Below are 17,971 nucleotides of genomic sequence, written 5' to 3'. Positions count from 1 at the left end.
AAAAATAGAAGTCCACAGGACCTCCACATTTCATCAACTGTTTCCCATCCCTAAGAAGAGATAGTATCTTCTTATCTAGTCAAGGAATTTGGAAAGGCAAAAGGTGTTACTAGTCTTCTGTAGGACCAAATGGCTAAGAGTGATGGATGGTCAGATGAATGATCCCTGGCACAGATAGGAGTAGCAGGAAGGAGAGGAATCACATAACAATTTCCATACACACAATGGAAGTTCCACTGAAAATAACTTTATGATGCTGAAGAAGGTGGCTCATGGGCTTGAAAATCATGTTCAAGTGAGGAACCCAGAAATTGATGGGCCCAAAAGAAATAATGTCTCACATTCCTTAAATTAGCTTTTAAGTGAACAATAGCAGTGAATGACGATAATGTCGTGTAATTACAATAGCAGTGAATTGGCATTCCCAGTCCGATTTCCCTCAGCAAGGGGACAGTATGTCAGGCTACCACACTCTATGCTGCTGGACAAAAAGGGACGTTTTAAGATAAAATAGTTATATTGTCTTTCCAACAATTCAGTTTTTGCCTTTCCTTTTGAGGCTAAATGAAAGTTCCAACAAGTATGTCTGTGATGAAATTTTTGTGATGTAGATATTTTCCCACTGACAGCAAAGACTATGCTTTATATCTGAGTTAAGCAATACCTGTCAGCAGGTGTTAATAACTTTTTATGCCCATCAGCTGTACTGGATTTAATCAGGCCAGCTGCTTTTACAGTTGAAATTGCCCACTGCGGTCTTTCAGAGAACTGGAGAGCTTACAGCAATCTTTGGCCCTTCTTCGCAGGTTTAGTATTGCTATCGGCTACCCAGGAAGATCTACCCTATCTTACAATCAGCAGAATATAACTGTGATGAAATCTTGAAGATACCTATAATGAGAACTGTGTGAAAAACTAACATGTTCTAGTTACATTTCCAAGTATATATTTCAAAAGCATCTTGTTTAAGGGGCAACATTCAAGTCTCAACCCACCAAGGCATACTTTAATACACTTTAAGGCAGAAGTAATTGCCCAACCTGATGGGCTGGGACTCAAGAAAGGGGACAAGGATATGAACTCTACTGAGATAACATTCAGCTTTGGCACAGGGTTCCTACACAAACTTGAGTACATCTTCTCTGGCAGCAGTTCCTTACAGACAAAAGAGCGATCCCTAAGGGATGCTGTAAGGGTATCTGTTCTAAAGAGTGCAGTGCTGGGGTCATATAAATATTTGATAGAGACCCCAGGAAATGATGAAGAACACTAAAGATTGTCAAGAGGGTGAGCAGCGTTGTTAACTGGCTGTGTACAAACCATCCTTTATGCAGGGATGTGCCATCTTGATATTATTTGTTTACTGAAAAGGAGCACTGGATGCAGGTAGCTTATCCTCCAGGAAGCCAGCAATGAAAAACAAGCAGTTTATCTAGTCCTGCAAACACCCCTACTTCCCTTCAGCAGCAGAGAGCACGATAAAAGCTGAGATGAGTCTCTGTAGGAACCCAAAGCTGTGAATCTTCCTCTCACCCTGTCTGGCTAAAATCCCTTAATTCGCAGGGGGAATTTAAGCCAGAGATCACCAGTTCTAGCTCTCCGCTGGATAACAGAGGAGAGGGTTAGAAAGGAAGAAAAACAGCCATAACTCAGCAAGTACAGTTGAAAAGAGAGGAGCAGGGGATGCAAAAAATATGTAGTCCTCTGCTATATTTCCATCTCTAATCCCACCCTGCTGACCCTTTCAAATTTCCCCCACCATGACATTGTTGCTTATAAACAAGGATATCATTTGCCATTTAGAAGACGAAAGGAGCCTGGGGCAGGAATAGATTTCTGCTGCTTTGGGGTGGTTTCAAACTCATTCCACCCCCAATTTCACTACAGGTTGGTATTCCAGCCTAAGGACATTCACTGACAGATACCTTGGGGTCGCCTGATGCAGCCTTTCTGAGGGATACCCCCAAGACACAGACGAGCCAGTACGGCACTGCTCCACAGCTCACCAGCACTAGCAGGACTTGGGATAAGAAGGGGCAAGTTCTCCATCACAAATACGAAAGAATTAGAGAATGGAGAAAATCAGATGTGAAAATAAAAAAGGTGCAGCTGAAGTTTGAGGTGGTTAAAATGAAAAATGGGACTGTGCCATTCACAGGTGGATGGATGGATGGATGGATGGATGGATAGATAGATAGATAGATAGATAGATCAGCTGATCTCATCTACACTGACAGACTTTGGAGCTATAATTCATTGCTGGGGCAATTATTCCAGCATAGCAGTGGCAGGAGTTATATCAGAGACAGAATTCAGGTGCTTTTAGTCAGAGGAGTGTTGGACAACAAAGGAGTAAAAATTGGTGAATGCCAGCCACCAGTAAAGATACATGGAATATAAGTTATATCTGTGCAGTTGCAGAGCGTAGAGGGATAGACAGATAGACACATAAAAAGTCTGAGTTTCGGTTGTGCAATCATTCACTGTCTGACCTTATCCTCGCCTCCTCTCCACTACTCTTAGAGAGAAGAGTGTTTAGTGTTATTGTGTCCTAGTCTCTTTGCCATGTTGCTGTTGACTTCTTTATTCCCCTGCACTGAGTAAGTGATGCTGCCTCTGGAAGGTGCAAGGAATTTTTCTTCATAAGCCTTGATGTGTTCAAGAAAGGGCTGGGCTCATCTCCACGGTGAGTCTGACAGCGGCTTTAACAGCCTCAAAGCACCGGGACAAATAGCTCCTGGTCCCTTAACCCTTCTCAGCTTTGCAAGGCAAGGCCTAGCACAGTTGTTGCCATTGCAAGGGCTTTAGATAGTCTTTCAGGCTGAAATCCTCTCGGTGGTGGCTGGGCAGAGCGGAAATCCAGGGGCTGGATCAGATTGGCCTAATGCTACAGCAGCTTAAGCGGTCTGTTTTACCAGAGATTATGGTTTCACTTACACAGAGCACCTGAAAAATGCTGTGGTTTAGGAAGGATTATAGCTGAAAATTCCATGCTTTAAAAGAGAAATAAAGCAGGGGAGGGACTAGGAAACCCACCATGCCTGGGGGCTGTGCAAACAGGATTAACCTCTGCCCATAGCACCTCTTGCTTCTGCCCACCCACGCTTCCCATGTCCATCTACTTCTCTGCCCCTTCCTCCCCAGTAGCTCCCCACACCTGCTCTCTCTTGCACATCATGGAGAGCTGAAAAAGTAGCCTAGAAAATGCCCAGGACCAAAGCATCCCTGGCTTATTTAGGTATGACTGTCAAATGGCTTCCTTGAAAAATATCACTTCATTTGCAGCCCCTGAGAGCCAGGGGAACTTTGAGCCTTCTGCGTGCAGATAGATCTATTAATCCAAATTATCTAGTATCAACGTTATTTGGATAAAGGCTTCAGCACTCCCAGACTGCTGGTGGTGAATCTGCCTATCTGTCCTGAAGGTAAATCTGTGCACTTCTTGCCACCTGATGACAAAGAAAGCAGGAGCAAAATAGCTTTGGGAGTTCTCCATCTACAGAGACCAGCACTGGCACACTCACTGGTAAGATTTTAGGATACTAAATAGTTGTAAAAAGCAGAAAGTAGGTTCTAATGTGCTGCCTACTCTGCTGACTTTAATTAACCGTGCAACAAGAACCAGATAGTCCAGCCTCTGTTTCCCATATCCTCACCAAACAGACCTTCCTATAGCAAAAAGGGAGAAGAAATTACAATCCTCACTCAGCATACTGGAGACTTCACATAAGTAAACTAAATAAAGAGGAACTGTGCACCTTTTGGCCGGGACTGATCCTTCCCAGTCAACTGAAACATAAACATATGTCTTTGCCACAAAGGAGTCCCAGTGATCAGAGACGTTTACTGACCATCCAGCTTAGAGGTACTTGGAAAAGAACACAGATGGCAAACTATCATTTCTGCCAGGTCGCAAACCTTTAGGAAACAAATGCCTCAGGATAAACAGCATTCACAGATAGAAACTGCCCAGCCCTTTATTGTCTAGGTGAGCATTGCAGCCTCACAATAAGGTGCCTAGAGTTAATTAAGCCAGTTCTACATTAATGAAGTCAGATTTATGACCTCATTATATGTCACATTTATATTTCTCTGTATAAATCAAAAGCATCAGAACTAACTTATTTCATAGGCTATTGGCAACACTTGCCATCACAGCAGAGAGATGGCTTTCATTTATTGGCTTTAATTTGTTTACCTGAGGGTGGATGGTTTGCTATATGATTTGGATTGGATCTGATCACATCATCCATACTTCTCTTTCAGATGTTCAAATATAGGACTCTATTACTGCTGACCCAACAACAGTGGGTATTCTGGAGTACCGGTGCTTTAGGTTACAGAGTCCTCCAATTCCCAAACCTCTTGCCTGGCAGCCAAGTTAGGAGCAGTTGCAAAGCTGTATCTATTGTGCCTATGCAAATCTGCACATCAGAAATGGAGGCCCAATGCAAACAACGATCAAAATAAGACCTTTTATAAGTCTCCCACATTTCCTTTCCTCCGTTATATCTCTCTGTCAAGGCATCTGTCTGGCAACACTATACTCTTGGAACAACAGTCAGTACTGACTGCTTTTATGGTTAAAACTCCAAAGTGTGCCACTGTGAACAAGATCAATTGATTGGTCTATCTGTCTGTCCACCTATTAATTGCACAGTCCCATTTTTATTTTAACCGCTTCAAACTTCAGCTGTGCCTTTTTTGTCAAAGCTTGTACAGAGTTTGGCTTGAGAAGCTTTGGCCATTACGCCAAGCATCCTGTTTAACAGATGCTTAATAACCACGCTGCTCTCCTGGGGAAGGTTACCTTGGGTTTGGAGAGACAAAGTGGTATAATTCCCTGGGCCAAACTGTGTAAGTGTAGCATCTTCATGCACCCTCAGCCAGCGAGAGGAAGCAGCAGGAAAGAGAGTACAGAAGCTTCAGAGCATTCTTCTCCTTCCCAACCCTACGCTTCTTCCTGTCCTCCCTCTCCTGCATGTCCCCTTCCTCACCTCTCCTTGTCCTGCATCCCATTCCTCCCACCTGCCACCGCACTCCACTCCCCCCATCTCCCGCTGCCCCTGCAGTCAGAGCCCAGCCCCCGGGTGCAGTTACTGCTGTTGTCTCAGCACTGGCTCCTCTGATCTACTTCTAACCTTTTTATTTTTATTTTTGTTTTTAAATTAATTTCCCTGTAGATTTTAACCACTCCATTTTCATTTACCCATTTTGTTCTTCCTCTCCTCCCTTCCCCACCCTCCTCTTCCTTCCCCTGTTCCCTGTGTCTGTCTGTGTCCATCCCTTACCCTACCACAGAAAACCTCTCCTCTCCCCTCAGTATAAAGCAAGAGCCTCATGGAGCCTCTCTCACCCCTTTCACTCCCACCACGCCGGTCGGCTCTGGGCAGGCTGATCTTCAGCCCTTCCACATGGCCCTTTCAGACGATGTGTCCACGCCTTGCTACAGTGCCTTCCTTCATCATGGTGCCCACTTTGGGCAGTCCAGCAGCCAGCCTCTGATAGCAGGTAACTGGCCTTGGCCACAAACTCAGTGGGAATGCTGCAGGCAAGGGGTTCAGTTTCACCAGACGGGGAGACCAGTAAATGCTGCAAGCTCTTTGAGTGCAAGTGGGAACCAGAGCAACCATGTTCCAGTTCTGTGTATGCAGCATGTGTTCTCAGCTCCGTGGAGAGTCACAAAAAGATTTCATGCCTGTCTTTCATCTTGTAGAATAAAATGGGAAAAGAAGCTGTAACTACCTAGAAATGACAGGGTATCCCAGTTGGATGGGTCTGGGACTTAGTATAGAAACACTTGTACAGCAAAATCCTGTGTTGCCTCAACATCCATAATGCCCCTGAGTACTGTAAGACCCAGCAAGGGTCCTGTGTGCTGGCCTAAGGTGGGTGATAGCAGTTTGAATAACCGGGCCAGCTCTAGGACTGACAGGGTCGTTCAGCATGGGTCGTACAAACTACTGAGTTGGATAAGTATGTAGGCAGTCAGTGCCTACATAGCTATGTTGTGAGCAATATTTGAGTCGCCTGGTTTGGCAGTGTCAATGTCAGCTGGTGCCTTCACACAGCAGACCAAGTAGTTAAGAAACAGGGCATCACGTCTGAATGTCAAGACCAGGAAGGGTGGGTGAGACACTATGTCTTACAGCCAAAGGAATACGGACCTGAGGTAGGTGGCCTTTAAGGGAAGGATAGAAGTGGGAAAATAGGTTGCAGAAGATGGCAGCACTTAGGAGCAGCAGGCTGAACGGGGGGAAGGAGAAGTTTCAGGTAGGTACTAGGGGAAACTCCTGTGCAAGGTGACTGAAGCAACATTGCTGCAGAAGCTCAGGCGTGGCTCGGATGAAACAACAGGTATCAATTTAGGTGACTGCTGAGGCTGCTGTCACTCCGCTGTCAAATAACGTAATTTGAGCTTTTCCAGAACAAAGTCTTAGTGCAGACCACAGTTCCAAATGTTCAAGAAACACATCTTACCTCTGCCTCCTTCATGTTCCTATATTATTTTTCTCTTTTGACCTAACATCCTCCTTTTGTCTTGTCAGGAGACCTTGTCTAAACCTCCCTGTAGGAAAGTGGCAAGTAACAGTAGAGAAGACTTTTGTGTTTACAACACTGTCTTGCTCCAATCTTACTGCAGCCAGTAAGAGCCTCTGAGCTTTGGACACTTCCTAAGACAAGGAGTCTCCTGACAGACTCTCTCCAACAATACATCTCTCTGGGGATGGTGACCACACTCTAGCCTAGAAGGCACTGTGTTTCAGGAGAGGCACTTGCCTTAAGACCCTTATGGAGAATTAAAAATGAGACAAAGAGTTCAAAAGCTCAGTACCACAGTGATGAAGGTGCTGTTCATCACTTAGAAGGCTCTTCAAGAAGGGAGAATAACTGGAGTTGGAAGCATGTTATGAGCAGGACAGGTGCTAGCTTTGCCATAGCCCCGGAATTCAGTAATTTAATAATGCTGTCTACCTGTTGGTAATGAGGGGAGGTAATGGAAGGGGCCTGCTTGTACGTAACAGCATTTTAAGAGTCTCTCTGTGGGACTCGTATTCATGTTGCTGATACTGTACTTGTTTGTTATCTTCTTTTTCAAGATTGGGATTTTGACAGATGATCACTTCCCGATGAATTTTCCACACTGAGTTTTGAACATCAGCCTCTGAATGCTCATGTCTGAATAAAAACACAGGGGCATATGTGCATAGATCGGATAGCAGAGTGAGTGTGTATGTGTTCCCACCTGAATGGAAGTGTCAAAATGAATTAATTTTGCCTGCTGCTACATAATGTTCTCTCTAACTTTTCAGTGACACTGTTTTCTCACTCATCTTCTGTTGTTATTTCTCAGGCTAGTCAATAAATGAAACCAAAAGAACATTAATTTTAAGAATAAAACTTTCTTGGCTTAAAAGAACGTGAGGAAAAAAAGAACTACATCTAGTAGGTGTTAATCATACAGCTTAACGCACAGCTACAAATCACTAAAGGAATGATGGTGATAAAAAGTAGAATACCAGAGAATATAAATCCCTGAGGCATTACATATTTATTTTTATCAATACTGGGGAGTGGCTGGAAAACGGCTCAGCCATTGTCCGGTAGTTCTGTGCCATTATCTAAGATGAGGTGAGCTAGGAACATCAGGCACTGATCATGAACCTCTTCAAGGAGAAAGAATGAACTTACATTTCTTTTTTCTTGAGTAAATCACCTCAGTAATTTTTAGTCAAGACCTGTGAAAGCAATGACACCGGTCTAGCCTACCTCATCCCAGATAAACTTCCTCCTTTCAGGTTAATGCTCCATGTTGATTAGTTTTTGCTTTGCTGTGTAACTATAATTTATTCCTAATTTCCCAGGCAAGGTTCATGCTTGTTCCAGGACCCGCTTTATCAGTTATTGTTCTGCCACTAGTAGACCTAAACCAACTCTTATCCTTCTTTCACTGGCATATCCCAGCATAGTTACAGTGACTCCAGTGGTGTCCATGGGCCACACTTAACCTGTCACTTCTAAAGGTGAATCAGACTCCGGCCCGCCAGTTACAACAGACAGGAGAGATAAAATTTAACAAAGGAACAACAAATGGCACAAAATTCTTGGTGAACCACAGTTCACCTAGGGAACATGAAAGACTTAGATGCTTGGAACAGACTGAGATCTCAGTAGGCAGCGTTGGAGGCTGAGCTGTAAACTCCCAGCAGCTGTGGGGGAAAGATTATCTTAATTTATTTAGCCTTTTTTTTTTTTTTTTTGGTTTTGGCTTGAAATTCCCAGCAGCTTCTGAGATGATTTTAGTTCATTTAAATGCAATAAGCACTAACAGCAAATGCCCTTCTGGCTGGCCCATTTTCAGGCTAACCAGTCCAAATGAGGAAATGCCTCTGGCATCAGCCAAAAAGCCTCCAGCTGCACTTCCTAAGAGATGAAAAATAAACTGCAATCATCCACCCAGTCCACACCCCTCTCTACTTCTTTGCTGGATAAAAGATATCACAACTTTAAGTGTTACTAACAAAAACTTGCACCTGTAATAGAAATGAAGTGGGACTCAAACTAATTCGCATGATCCTATGATTATATGTATTAATTACACTAGCACCTGGAGGGAGTCCAACAAGTATTGATCTCAGGCTAACCACTGTGCAAATTTACTAAGAGTGTGCCCTTGCACCAAAGAGTTTGCAGCATAAAAAGAGGCACAGAGAGGTGAAGTGACTTGCCTAAAATTATCAGCAGGTAAACAGCAGAGGTGGGAAGAGAGACAGGCATAGAAAACCCTGGGATCACTCTCCAATGCCTTGCACATTGATCATACCCTAAAGCAACATCACCACAGTTTTGGATCTGCATCCACTGCATGTAGACAGGAGCTCAGCAACTCTGGCAGTGAATATGCTGCCATTCTCCATGCAGCTCAAGGCTATCTTGATTTAGCTAAAATAGATTCAAAATCTACAGTTAAACAAACCGAATTATTTCCAGCCTCACAAAGCTACGTTTTAACATCCATCTGTACAGTGTGAGATCAAAAGTGCCACAATCTTCCCCCAAAATTTTCAGTGGATGGACAGCACTTATGTAAGAGAAGGCTGCACAGCACTTGCCTATCAAGCTGCTAGTCATGTGACAGTGGGACAAAAGGTGATATCAAATCAATATTGAAAGGTCTTGTCGCTGTTGATCACCTGTCCTGATTCTTTCCATTTCCAGGTCGTGATATGGCAAGCACCACCTTGCCTGGCTACCCACCCCATGTTCCCCCAACTGGACAAGGCAGCTATCCAACCTCAACTCTTGCAGGAATGGTTCCTGGTAAGTCAGCCTCCAGACTCAGTAATGGTGCACACGTTTGAATGGTATACTAGCATTGTAAGAGCTTTCACAGTTGGTTTTGCTATTGCTTCGCTGATAGTAAGGCCTATTCTTTTAATAAAGAAATCATCAGGTGCCTAAAACTAATGTAGCTAACAATGCTTTTTGTAACATATCTCTCTCTAGTAACTGGTTCAATGCTGCTACGGGCAACTAGCTATGTATAACCTGTGGCAATTAATTAGTCATTAATTAACCTTAGTGTTCATTAACTAATGTAATTATTTTCAAATGACCCATACAGATTATTATGTACTGCTCATGGCTCAGGATATTCAGCTACCCGCTAACTTTGGGTAACAACTTCTGTCTAAAGCCAGGGCATCAAACTGAAAATCATCAATGATAATTTAATACCTGCAGTTTTCAGAGACCTACCAATCACAGCCTAAACTAGCTAAGAGTTCAGCAATGATTAACAGCATTTCAAGAGAAACTAAACGTTCACTTTCAACAGCCAAATACTTACCCATCTCCTGTTTGTAAGACAGTGCCTCCAAGCCAAGAAACTATCTGCCTAATCCTACGTCCAAAGGCAAACTGTTTCTTTGCTACCCAATGCCTTCGGAGAAATACCTTCTCTTGGCATATGGATTCTCCCAGTGTTTATGGAGTAGAGAGGACCATTTACCATAGAGCAACTGAAGAGTTTGTTGCCTCAGGCTCTATTCCCTACTCCTCTGATGACCGTTATCCCCAGCAGATAAAAGAAGAGGAAGGATTTTTGTTTCTCAGCCATGGTAGCTCAGAACTTTGTCTGGCACTGATTTCTGTTTATGTTACTTCCCTGGGTCACAATGGCTAATGAGCAGGTACACAGTCCATCCTGTAACCTCTGCTACTGGAGGCATGAGTCCAGAACAGATGCGGCAGAAAGCTGAGGACAGAAAGCTCTTAAATCACCATGATATGAAACACCTAACTTAAGCCTCATTCAAATCTCAGAACAACCAGTTAAATGAACATACACTGCAGAGAGGACAGTGAAAACATCACTGATAGGAAATGTTTGCAGGTCAGACTCTTAACATCTTTAAATGACAAATCATTGCTTATATATATACCATGAAGTACTGGCTAATACCTGTAGTCACGTTCCAGAGCTAACAAGCTACCTACCACTAATGATCCTAAGGCACAACAAAATGTCAGGCTATGTTGTGAAGATGATGTGATTGACCTCCATATCAGGAAAAGACAGTGGATTGGTCCCCTATCTCCCCAGTTTAGTCCCTTGACATGGTTGATCAGTTGGCTGAATTTTTAGAGTGATGTGGAGTTGGCAAATTTTAAGGCATTTCCTTCTACACTGAGTATTTCAGGGGGACGGTTTGGCTCCAGAATCAGAGAAGCGCCAAGGCAATATAAATCAATTAAAAGCCCCCCCACAGTAACAGTAGGTAGACCAAGTTGCCAACATTTAAGTTAGTTATAGGTCAAAACTTATAGAAGGTCATGGCATATAGAAATGGTTAAGAACACAAAAATAGCTGGCTCTTTGAATACGTACTTCTATAAAGCAGGCTCTTCTCAACTTCTGACTGTTCTCAGCTTCTCCATAGTTCAGTGACTGCTATGTAAGTTTAGCATCCTCATCACAATGATGATAGCAGCATCTAAACTGGGACAAGAATTTTAAGACCCCTAATCACAGGGGTCACTTATACAAGAAGAGGGTATTTCAGCTCCTTGATGTGGAGGCTATTTATCCACAAGACAGCAGTGCCCTCAAAAACACACAAAAACCCTCAAAAATAAAAGAACTGGGATGATAAATAAAAAAGGTTGAGTTATGCTTCAAAGAAAAAAAGATTATCAAACTCAAATGGATATCTTCACATTAAATCTGATGTCAACATTCAATTAAAGGAAGTTTTTCTGGTGGCCTACTTGGGCATCCTGAAGTAGGTATCGCATCTTTCCACAGAGCATCAAGTTCCGACTGTTTCAGTCATACCTCACTGGTCAGGCCCGGCCTGGCAGCCCTTCTATTCCTGTTTTCTAATGTGACTCAAGCCAACAAGATGGAGATAAAGAGGCTTCCTGGGAAGGAACATGAGACTTGGCTTTGGCCTTCGTCACACTGCAGATCTCTGCAGCCACTACTCTCTGCCAGGGGCCAAAAGTGAATGCCGGGCAAGGGGCATAAAAACAGAGCAAGCATGTATCGGTACTTTCTCAAAAGATCTCCCAGACTCCAACAAGTTGCAGGTCAGAGGCTTCCTAAGCCAGACTTAGTATCTTTCTTTTTAATATTAAACACCCTGATAGGTTTCTTCTCTACAAACTTAAACAGTGTCTCTTGAACCCCTATAAGCCTTTAACATCTGTAGCAACCTATGGCAAGAAGTTCTGTAGCTTAACTACATATTCAGTGAAAACTACCTCCCTTATTTGTTCTGAACCTGCCACCTGCTAGGCTCACTTCATGCCTCATGGTTTCTGTATTAGAAGACTAAACATGCCAAGACTTAAATACAGATACCAAGAAATACTGTTTGTAAAGGTTCCCAGAGCACAGATTGCACAGAATATAGGTCTCCTGAGATCTATCCTCTGTGCTTGCTTGCAACCTCTGTTAGGAGTCCAGGTTGAAGAGAGAAAACAAATATTATGTCGCCAATGGTTTGTTACATGCTCCTCGGCCAAAAAAGATGAAGGACCAGTGCTGTTACTACATTGGAAACAAGAAGCCAGCAAGATGACCACTCAGAGAGTATCTTTAAGAAACATACTAACATGCAAACAAACTTTATTGTCTAGATGTGAGTGAATATGAAAAAGAGGCTCTGTCTTCTCTAAATAAAGGTGCGGAGCTAAAATTAGAACTGGTCAGAAAGCAGAATTTCAAGCCCATGAAATTATCTGGTTTTTTGACATTTGTTTTCATCTTGCATTGGAATGAGGAGTCAGAATCTTGAAATGGTTCAATTTGCAAACATCAGGATGAAACATTTCAATAATGTCAACATGTTCTAGATGTCAAGACATACTAAAATAATGAAAGAGTTGAAAGGAAATTAAATGAGATGAGAAAGGCAAAATGAAACAAAACAAGAAAGTTGAAACATAATACTTTGTTTCAATTTGCAGTCATTTCAGAACTTTTCCTTCCGAAACACCATTGAAACTGACAAGCTCATGCAAACATTTTCATTTTGATGAGACAGCATTTTCCAATGGAAAACTGTTTCTGAGAAGATTATTTGACTAGTGCTAACCAAAGCTGATCTGTTCTATCCATGACAACCTCTCACTAGACTTCTACTTGTACGGCCTAGAGAAGAGTTGTCTCCAGTAGCAGGACATCCATGCAACATGGTCAGTCATGCATGCAGATATCTTTGAGATGTCTGCGGATGATGTGGTAAGAAACATATCCTGCATTCGCCCTCGCCTGTAACTTCAGGTCCCAGGCTGTGGACATGGATGAAAGCCAGTAGTCCCTGAGCACACACCTGAAAAAGCAGGGGTTAGTCACTCAAAGAAGCATGAATCAGGTATCGTCCTATACTTAACCTATATGTCTGAGAGCTGTTTCCTACACAGGTAACACAGCACCTTTGATCCCTGCCTCAATTCGTCCTCTCTCCCAGAAACGCCATCAAGTTTCTGCACTGTTTTGGTGAAGTGAGCACCCACTGAAGGGAACTGCGGTTTATGCACAGGAGGGCTGGTGATGGCAACGGCAGGGAGTCGTTAAACAGAATCCAATGTTGATGAGGAAATTACACTTGTTTCATTAGTGATCGGGGAAGGCGATAGCTCAGTTCCTCTTGGTCACAGTTGAGCTCAAAAGCTCATTATCCTGCTGCATGCATGCTTTCACTCCTCGTCAATAAACACTGTTTCCAGTGGCTGCCCTCCCTCCTCCCCAGCGCTCCAGAGCTGGGGCTCTTTCTCCCTACTCTCTACTTAACCCGTGCTTTAGGAATGCTGTAAACAGTTTAGGGTGGCAACTCAGAAGAGGCTGAGAAAGAAGCCTTGAGATACCAGAACTTCTCCCCATGCAGACAAATGATGTTTATATGAGGCATTTCAAAACAGAAAATCCCATCTATATAGTTTTTTCCTTCTTTGGCAAGCTCACTCCAGTATATCCCACAGATAGGTCACTTCAGTAGAGATTAATCTGGACTATGCATTGCTTTTTGCCTCTGTGCCCTACCCCACAGCATCTTGGTCACCTTAGCAGGTTTTACCTATTCCTTCCCAGCTAGCTGTCAGGATTTTCAGTGCAAAATGTTTCTAGATATGGAAACGTGCCAAGTTATCATTAAAACAGTATGTAATAATAAGGTCTGTCACACAAAATGAGGCTTTATGCTAAAACTAAAAACTACTGTGACTTAAATACCTTTGGATGGTGATTGTTTTTGATACATATACATTTTTGTACTGACTATTTTGGTTATTACCCTATCTTCAAAAAAAACCTGTCTGGACAAATTCTCCTCAAGTTTAAACCAGTGCAAAGCCCTTGACTTCAACAGTCTTCATTTCCGCCATCTAGAGACTCTGTGGTTTTGGCTTTAAGTCTCCAGTGAGGGGAGATTTTCAGAGATTACAGTATAATTAATTGACATTTCTTTGGTAATTGTATCACAGGCATCCAGCGCATCTTGCATTGCCTTATTTCCATATTCCATGGTATCTAGCAGGAACCCCAGGTGCTTTCCCAACACTTCTGCTGTAGCAAATCCAGCCCCACCTCAGGGCTGAGCAGAAGTTAACGATCACACTTCTTTCACTGTCTTTTAAGCACATGATATCTTTCAGATGGTACTAATTGTCCCCAGCCTGTTGATATTGCATTAAATTCAGCTTATGATCAGATAACGGCATGTTTTTACTTAACAGAATTACGTACCTTTAAGTTTGGGGAGATTTATTTATTTTGAATGCAGCACCATACCTCCTCAATAACCAAATATAATTCCCCTAGCCCTGCACAGCCTTCTATAAAACAAGGAGACTCAGCTCCTTATGCACAATAAAACTGAATATTTAAGAAGACTCTACAACTTTCAAATCTTGGAATCTTATTAGATCACAAAGCTCACAAGTATTTTTGGTTGGGCTCATTTTACTGAATGTGATAAAGGGAGCTGTAGCCCAGCTTGTCTTTTAGATTCAGAATAGCACCTAAAGCACTAATCATTAGAAAATTATTTTCTGGAACTAGAATACAGCAAGTTTTTTCTGTAACTCACTAACTAAGCATAAAGGTGGGGTTCATCATATATGAATCACTTTTCTGACTAACAACATCATATAGAGAAAGTGATTAATATGTTTTCCATTTTGTTTTATATTTAAGTCCACCCTCAGAACATATCCAATAACAAATGATACTCTCCTCCACAAATACATCATCACCCTCAGTACCCTACAAACAAAAGTTAGCAATACATATCACCACCAGCAGCACTGCTGGTTCCAAAGAGTTTACTGTGAGTTCGTCCCATGAAGTTCCCATGCCTGATGTCTTGACACAACTGGAGAACCTTAGATTTTTATTTAAAAGAAAGCTGACAGTTAATTGCAGAAAAAGCTCGCATATGCAATCCTGCTGCAACCTGAGAATCAGAAGTCAGAAGGCAACAAAAAACAAACCAGTTTAATTATTTATTTGTATTACGGAATTTCATTATGTTAAACTAATTTCTTGATTCTGAAGAGGTCAATCTTATAATTTTTAATTGTATGGGTAAGCAACACTGCACTGAGCAAACACTACAGTGTCCCGAAGGGCACAGTCCCAGCTGGGCAAGGAAGCTAGATACGCTAGTTTTCCTGCTGCATACAAATTTGACACGAACACTAGCTTGATGGAATAATAAAAGTAATTCTTCATTCCTAACTGCATTTCACACCTCCCTTGCTTTCTTCCAGGGAGCGAGTTCTCAGGGAATCCCTACAGCCACCCTCAGTACACAACCTACAACGAGGCCTGGCGGTTCAGCAACCCTGCGTTACTAAGTGAGTACCTCTTTCCCACAGCACACCCCCAGCCTCGCGCTCCTTCTGTTTGTCACTCTTTTTTAATTTATGTATTTATTTATTTTTGTTTGTTTCTGAAGAGGGCTTTCAAGTATTTGGCCAGGTGAGAGGCCTTTTTCCTGACTCTCCAGTCCAGTGTCTAGATGGATATATACTTCACGTCTGTTTTGTATCTGTTCTGAAGCCGACTTCTCTTCCATGAGATGGTTCAGAATTTCAGTTCAACTCTGTCTTCTCCATGTCCTGCATCCACAGTTCATTCCAGATGAGATCAGAAGTAAAATTCAGGTTCTGGTACTCTCTCAGGCTGTGATCATCATCCATTCAAGGTCTTCTAAAAATCCAGATGAGGTTTCACTCCTTTCCGAAGTTAAACCCACAGTCAGTTCCTGAGGATCTGGAAATCTCACAGTTGTTCTTCCTATCAGACCAGTGTTCAGAGTGGGAGACAGGCTGCATCACTAGGTTTACAATAGCCAGCAGAGTTTTCTTGCAGGGATATATCCATCACCAGTGACTCTAATATGCCCAGAAAGTCAAGTTTTTTTCAAAGGAGAATAAACCTCCCACATAAGACCATATCTTCTAACACAATATTTCTTTGCAAGGTAATAGGAAGAGATTATATGTAAAATAAATCAGCTGTGATTATTACCAATGTATTTACTGAGGTTTAACAACTAGATAATAGAGGCACATTTTATTCCAGTGTTGTTAAACCTCAGTAAATGTGATCTTAATAATCAATCACTATTTAACACACATTCAATAACCACCTAGAGAGCTTTCATGCCAAATGTGACCAAAATCTCAAATAATAAAATATCATAATTTAGTTTCATTTCTCCCCTCCTGGTTTTAAAAGTGGGCCACTATACCTTGTCAGGTATGCTCAGAACATCTGGCCCTGACACTTTCCTGGTGGCCGTGGAACAGGTGTGGCGTATTTCTGCGGGAATACTCACAGGTTTCCCTCTTGGCAACTTCCTGATGGTCACAAGGAGCAAAACAATTGCCTTCCCACAGAGGGGCCTAAGAGCTAGAGACCACATTAATATCTTTCCACTGACACACAGCCCTTGGTTGGCTTCCACTGATTGCCGTTTCCTAATCCCATTAAGAGCTGATTCCCCAAGTTTGTTCTTTTGGTTCCTTTCCTTTTCTTTCTTCCTTTCCTTTTCAGTTCTCCTTTGTTTCCTTTCTTCGTTTGATTTTTTTTATTTTATTTTTTTTTTTACTGTTTGTCCTTTCAACCAGTCCATTCTTCTCCTGTGTTAACTTTCAGGTTCCCCTTATTATTATAGTGCCACATCCCGGGGCTCCGCACCTCCCACTGCTGCCGCTGCCTATGACCGCCACTAGTTACCATGGAAACCACATGAAACTGCAGGGCGACAGCTTAGGCCTCCACATTGTACCTGTCTGATCACCTCCCTCCATCCCTGGGAAGGGTGAAGAGACCTTCTCCGTTCCTCCCAACAGTCCAGTTCCTTTCTCTTCACCACGAAGGCACCGGACCAAGCGCTCACCGCACCAGACTGAGACCCCCCGTCCTCGCCCTCCCCCTGCCCCAACCGCTCCCTCCACGCCGGGAAGAACCCGTGGCCAAGTGGCTTCTCTTGCAGGAGCCCCCTACCGCGCCACACAAAGTCCCCTTGGCTTCCAGGACTTGAGGGTGACTGGGAAGCAATGCAGCTGGCAACCATTGCCTTACAGGACGCCCTTCTTCTGGGAGCGGTAAGGGCCGGGGGAAGCGGGGGAGAATGCCGCTCATGAAACACTGTTCCCCAAAGATACGCTCTTCTGTGGTGGACTCCTCAACACACATAATCTGTGATGCTCACCCTGTTTCCCAGGACAGAGGGAACAGTCTGACTAGAGCAGAGATGGCAGTACAGAGACCTGGCCCATCTGGCAATGAAGAAAAGGACCAAGTAACTATCTGCACCCCACGAGGGGTTCTCTGTGCACCTCATCCCCACCCTCCAGCGTGGCTTCCCCCATAGTTGGCTGCATATCACGCATGGTGACTTTGCAAGCCAGAGTCGGGAGGAACCTCACACATACACCCACAAATTCTGTGACACACAATCAGCTCAGACAGGAGGATGGAGCAACATTTACAAACCAACCGACGAAATGAAGAAATATATAAATAGATATATAAATATAACGGTGTTTTTATGCTTTGTCATGAAGGTCTGTAAAAAGAAAAAAAAAAAAAAAGAACAAATCCCCAATTTTCTAAAAAACCCAAGCAAACAAAAGCAACAAAAAAACCAAAATAATAATTTAAAAACCCTACAAAAATAAAACTCCAAGTCCCATCCCTCCCCGCCACCTGAATGGCAGACGAGTTCCTCTGACGTTTGATGCTCCTCTTTCACTCCAGGGTTTTGTTTCCTTTCTGTTTTGCACTACAATGGGATGGTGGTATTGGAGAGGATTGGATGCCAGCTCCACCCCTGTCGCCTCCTCCCCCTTTCCCAAATCCTGTCTCTGGGGAGCAGTGTGGACAAGTCACATCTGACAAAGTTACCAAACACATCAGTCGACAAAAAAGCACTCTGAGTCAACAAACGCTTTT

General features: G+C 43.0%; 1 protein-coding gene across 2 annotated transcripts in view; it reads left to right on the top strand.

Moving 5' to 3' along the window:
- Positions 1-16,810, top strand: part of PAX2 (paired box 2) — a gene marked incomplete at both ends in the record, with an annotated part of 82,711 nt that extends 65,901 nt beyond the window's left edge. The window contains 3 exons of one of the 2 annotated variants that reach the window (XM_082052800.1): positions 9,220-9,321; positions 15,277-15,363; positions 16,689-16,810. In XM_082052800.1, coding sequence (XP_081908926.1) covers positions 9,220-9,321; positions 15,277-15,363; positions 16,689-16,810 — 311 coding nt within the window. Of the gene's footprint in view, positions 1-9,219; positions 9,322-15,276; positions 15,364-16,669 lie in introns of both variants that reach the window. The other variant, XM_082052801.1, reaches the window with a different exon arrangement.
- Between the last annotated feature and the right edge of the window lie 1,161 nt (positions 16,811-17,971).

The sequence above is a fragment of the Streptopelia decaocto genome, assembly GCF_964273445.1.
Source record: "Streptopelia decaocto genome assembly, chromosome: 5".
Taxonomy (NCBI): Eukaryota; Metazoa; Chordata; class Aves; order Columbiformes; family Columbidae; genus Streptopelia; species Streptopelia decaocto.
This window is presented reverse-complemented; position numbering and strand designations above follow the sequence as displayed.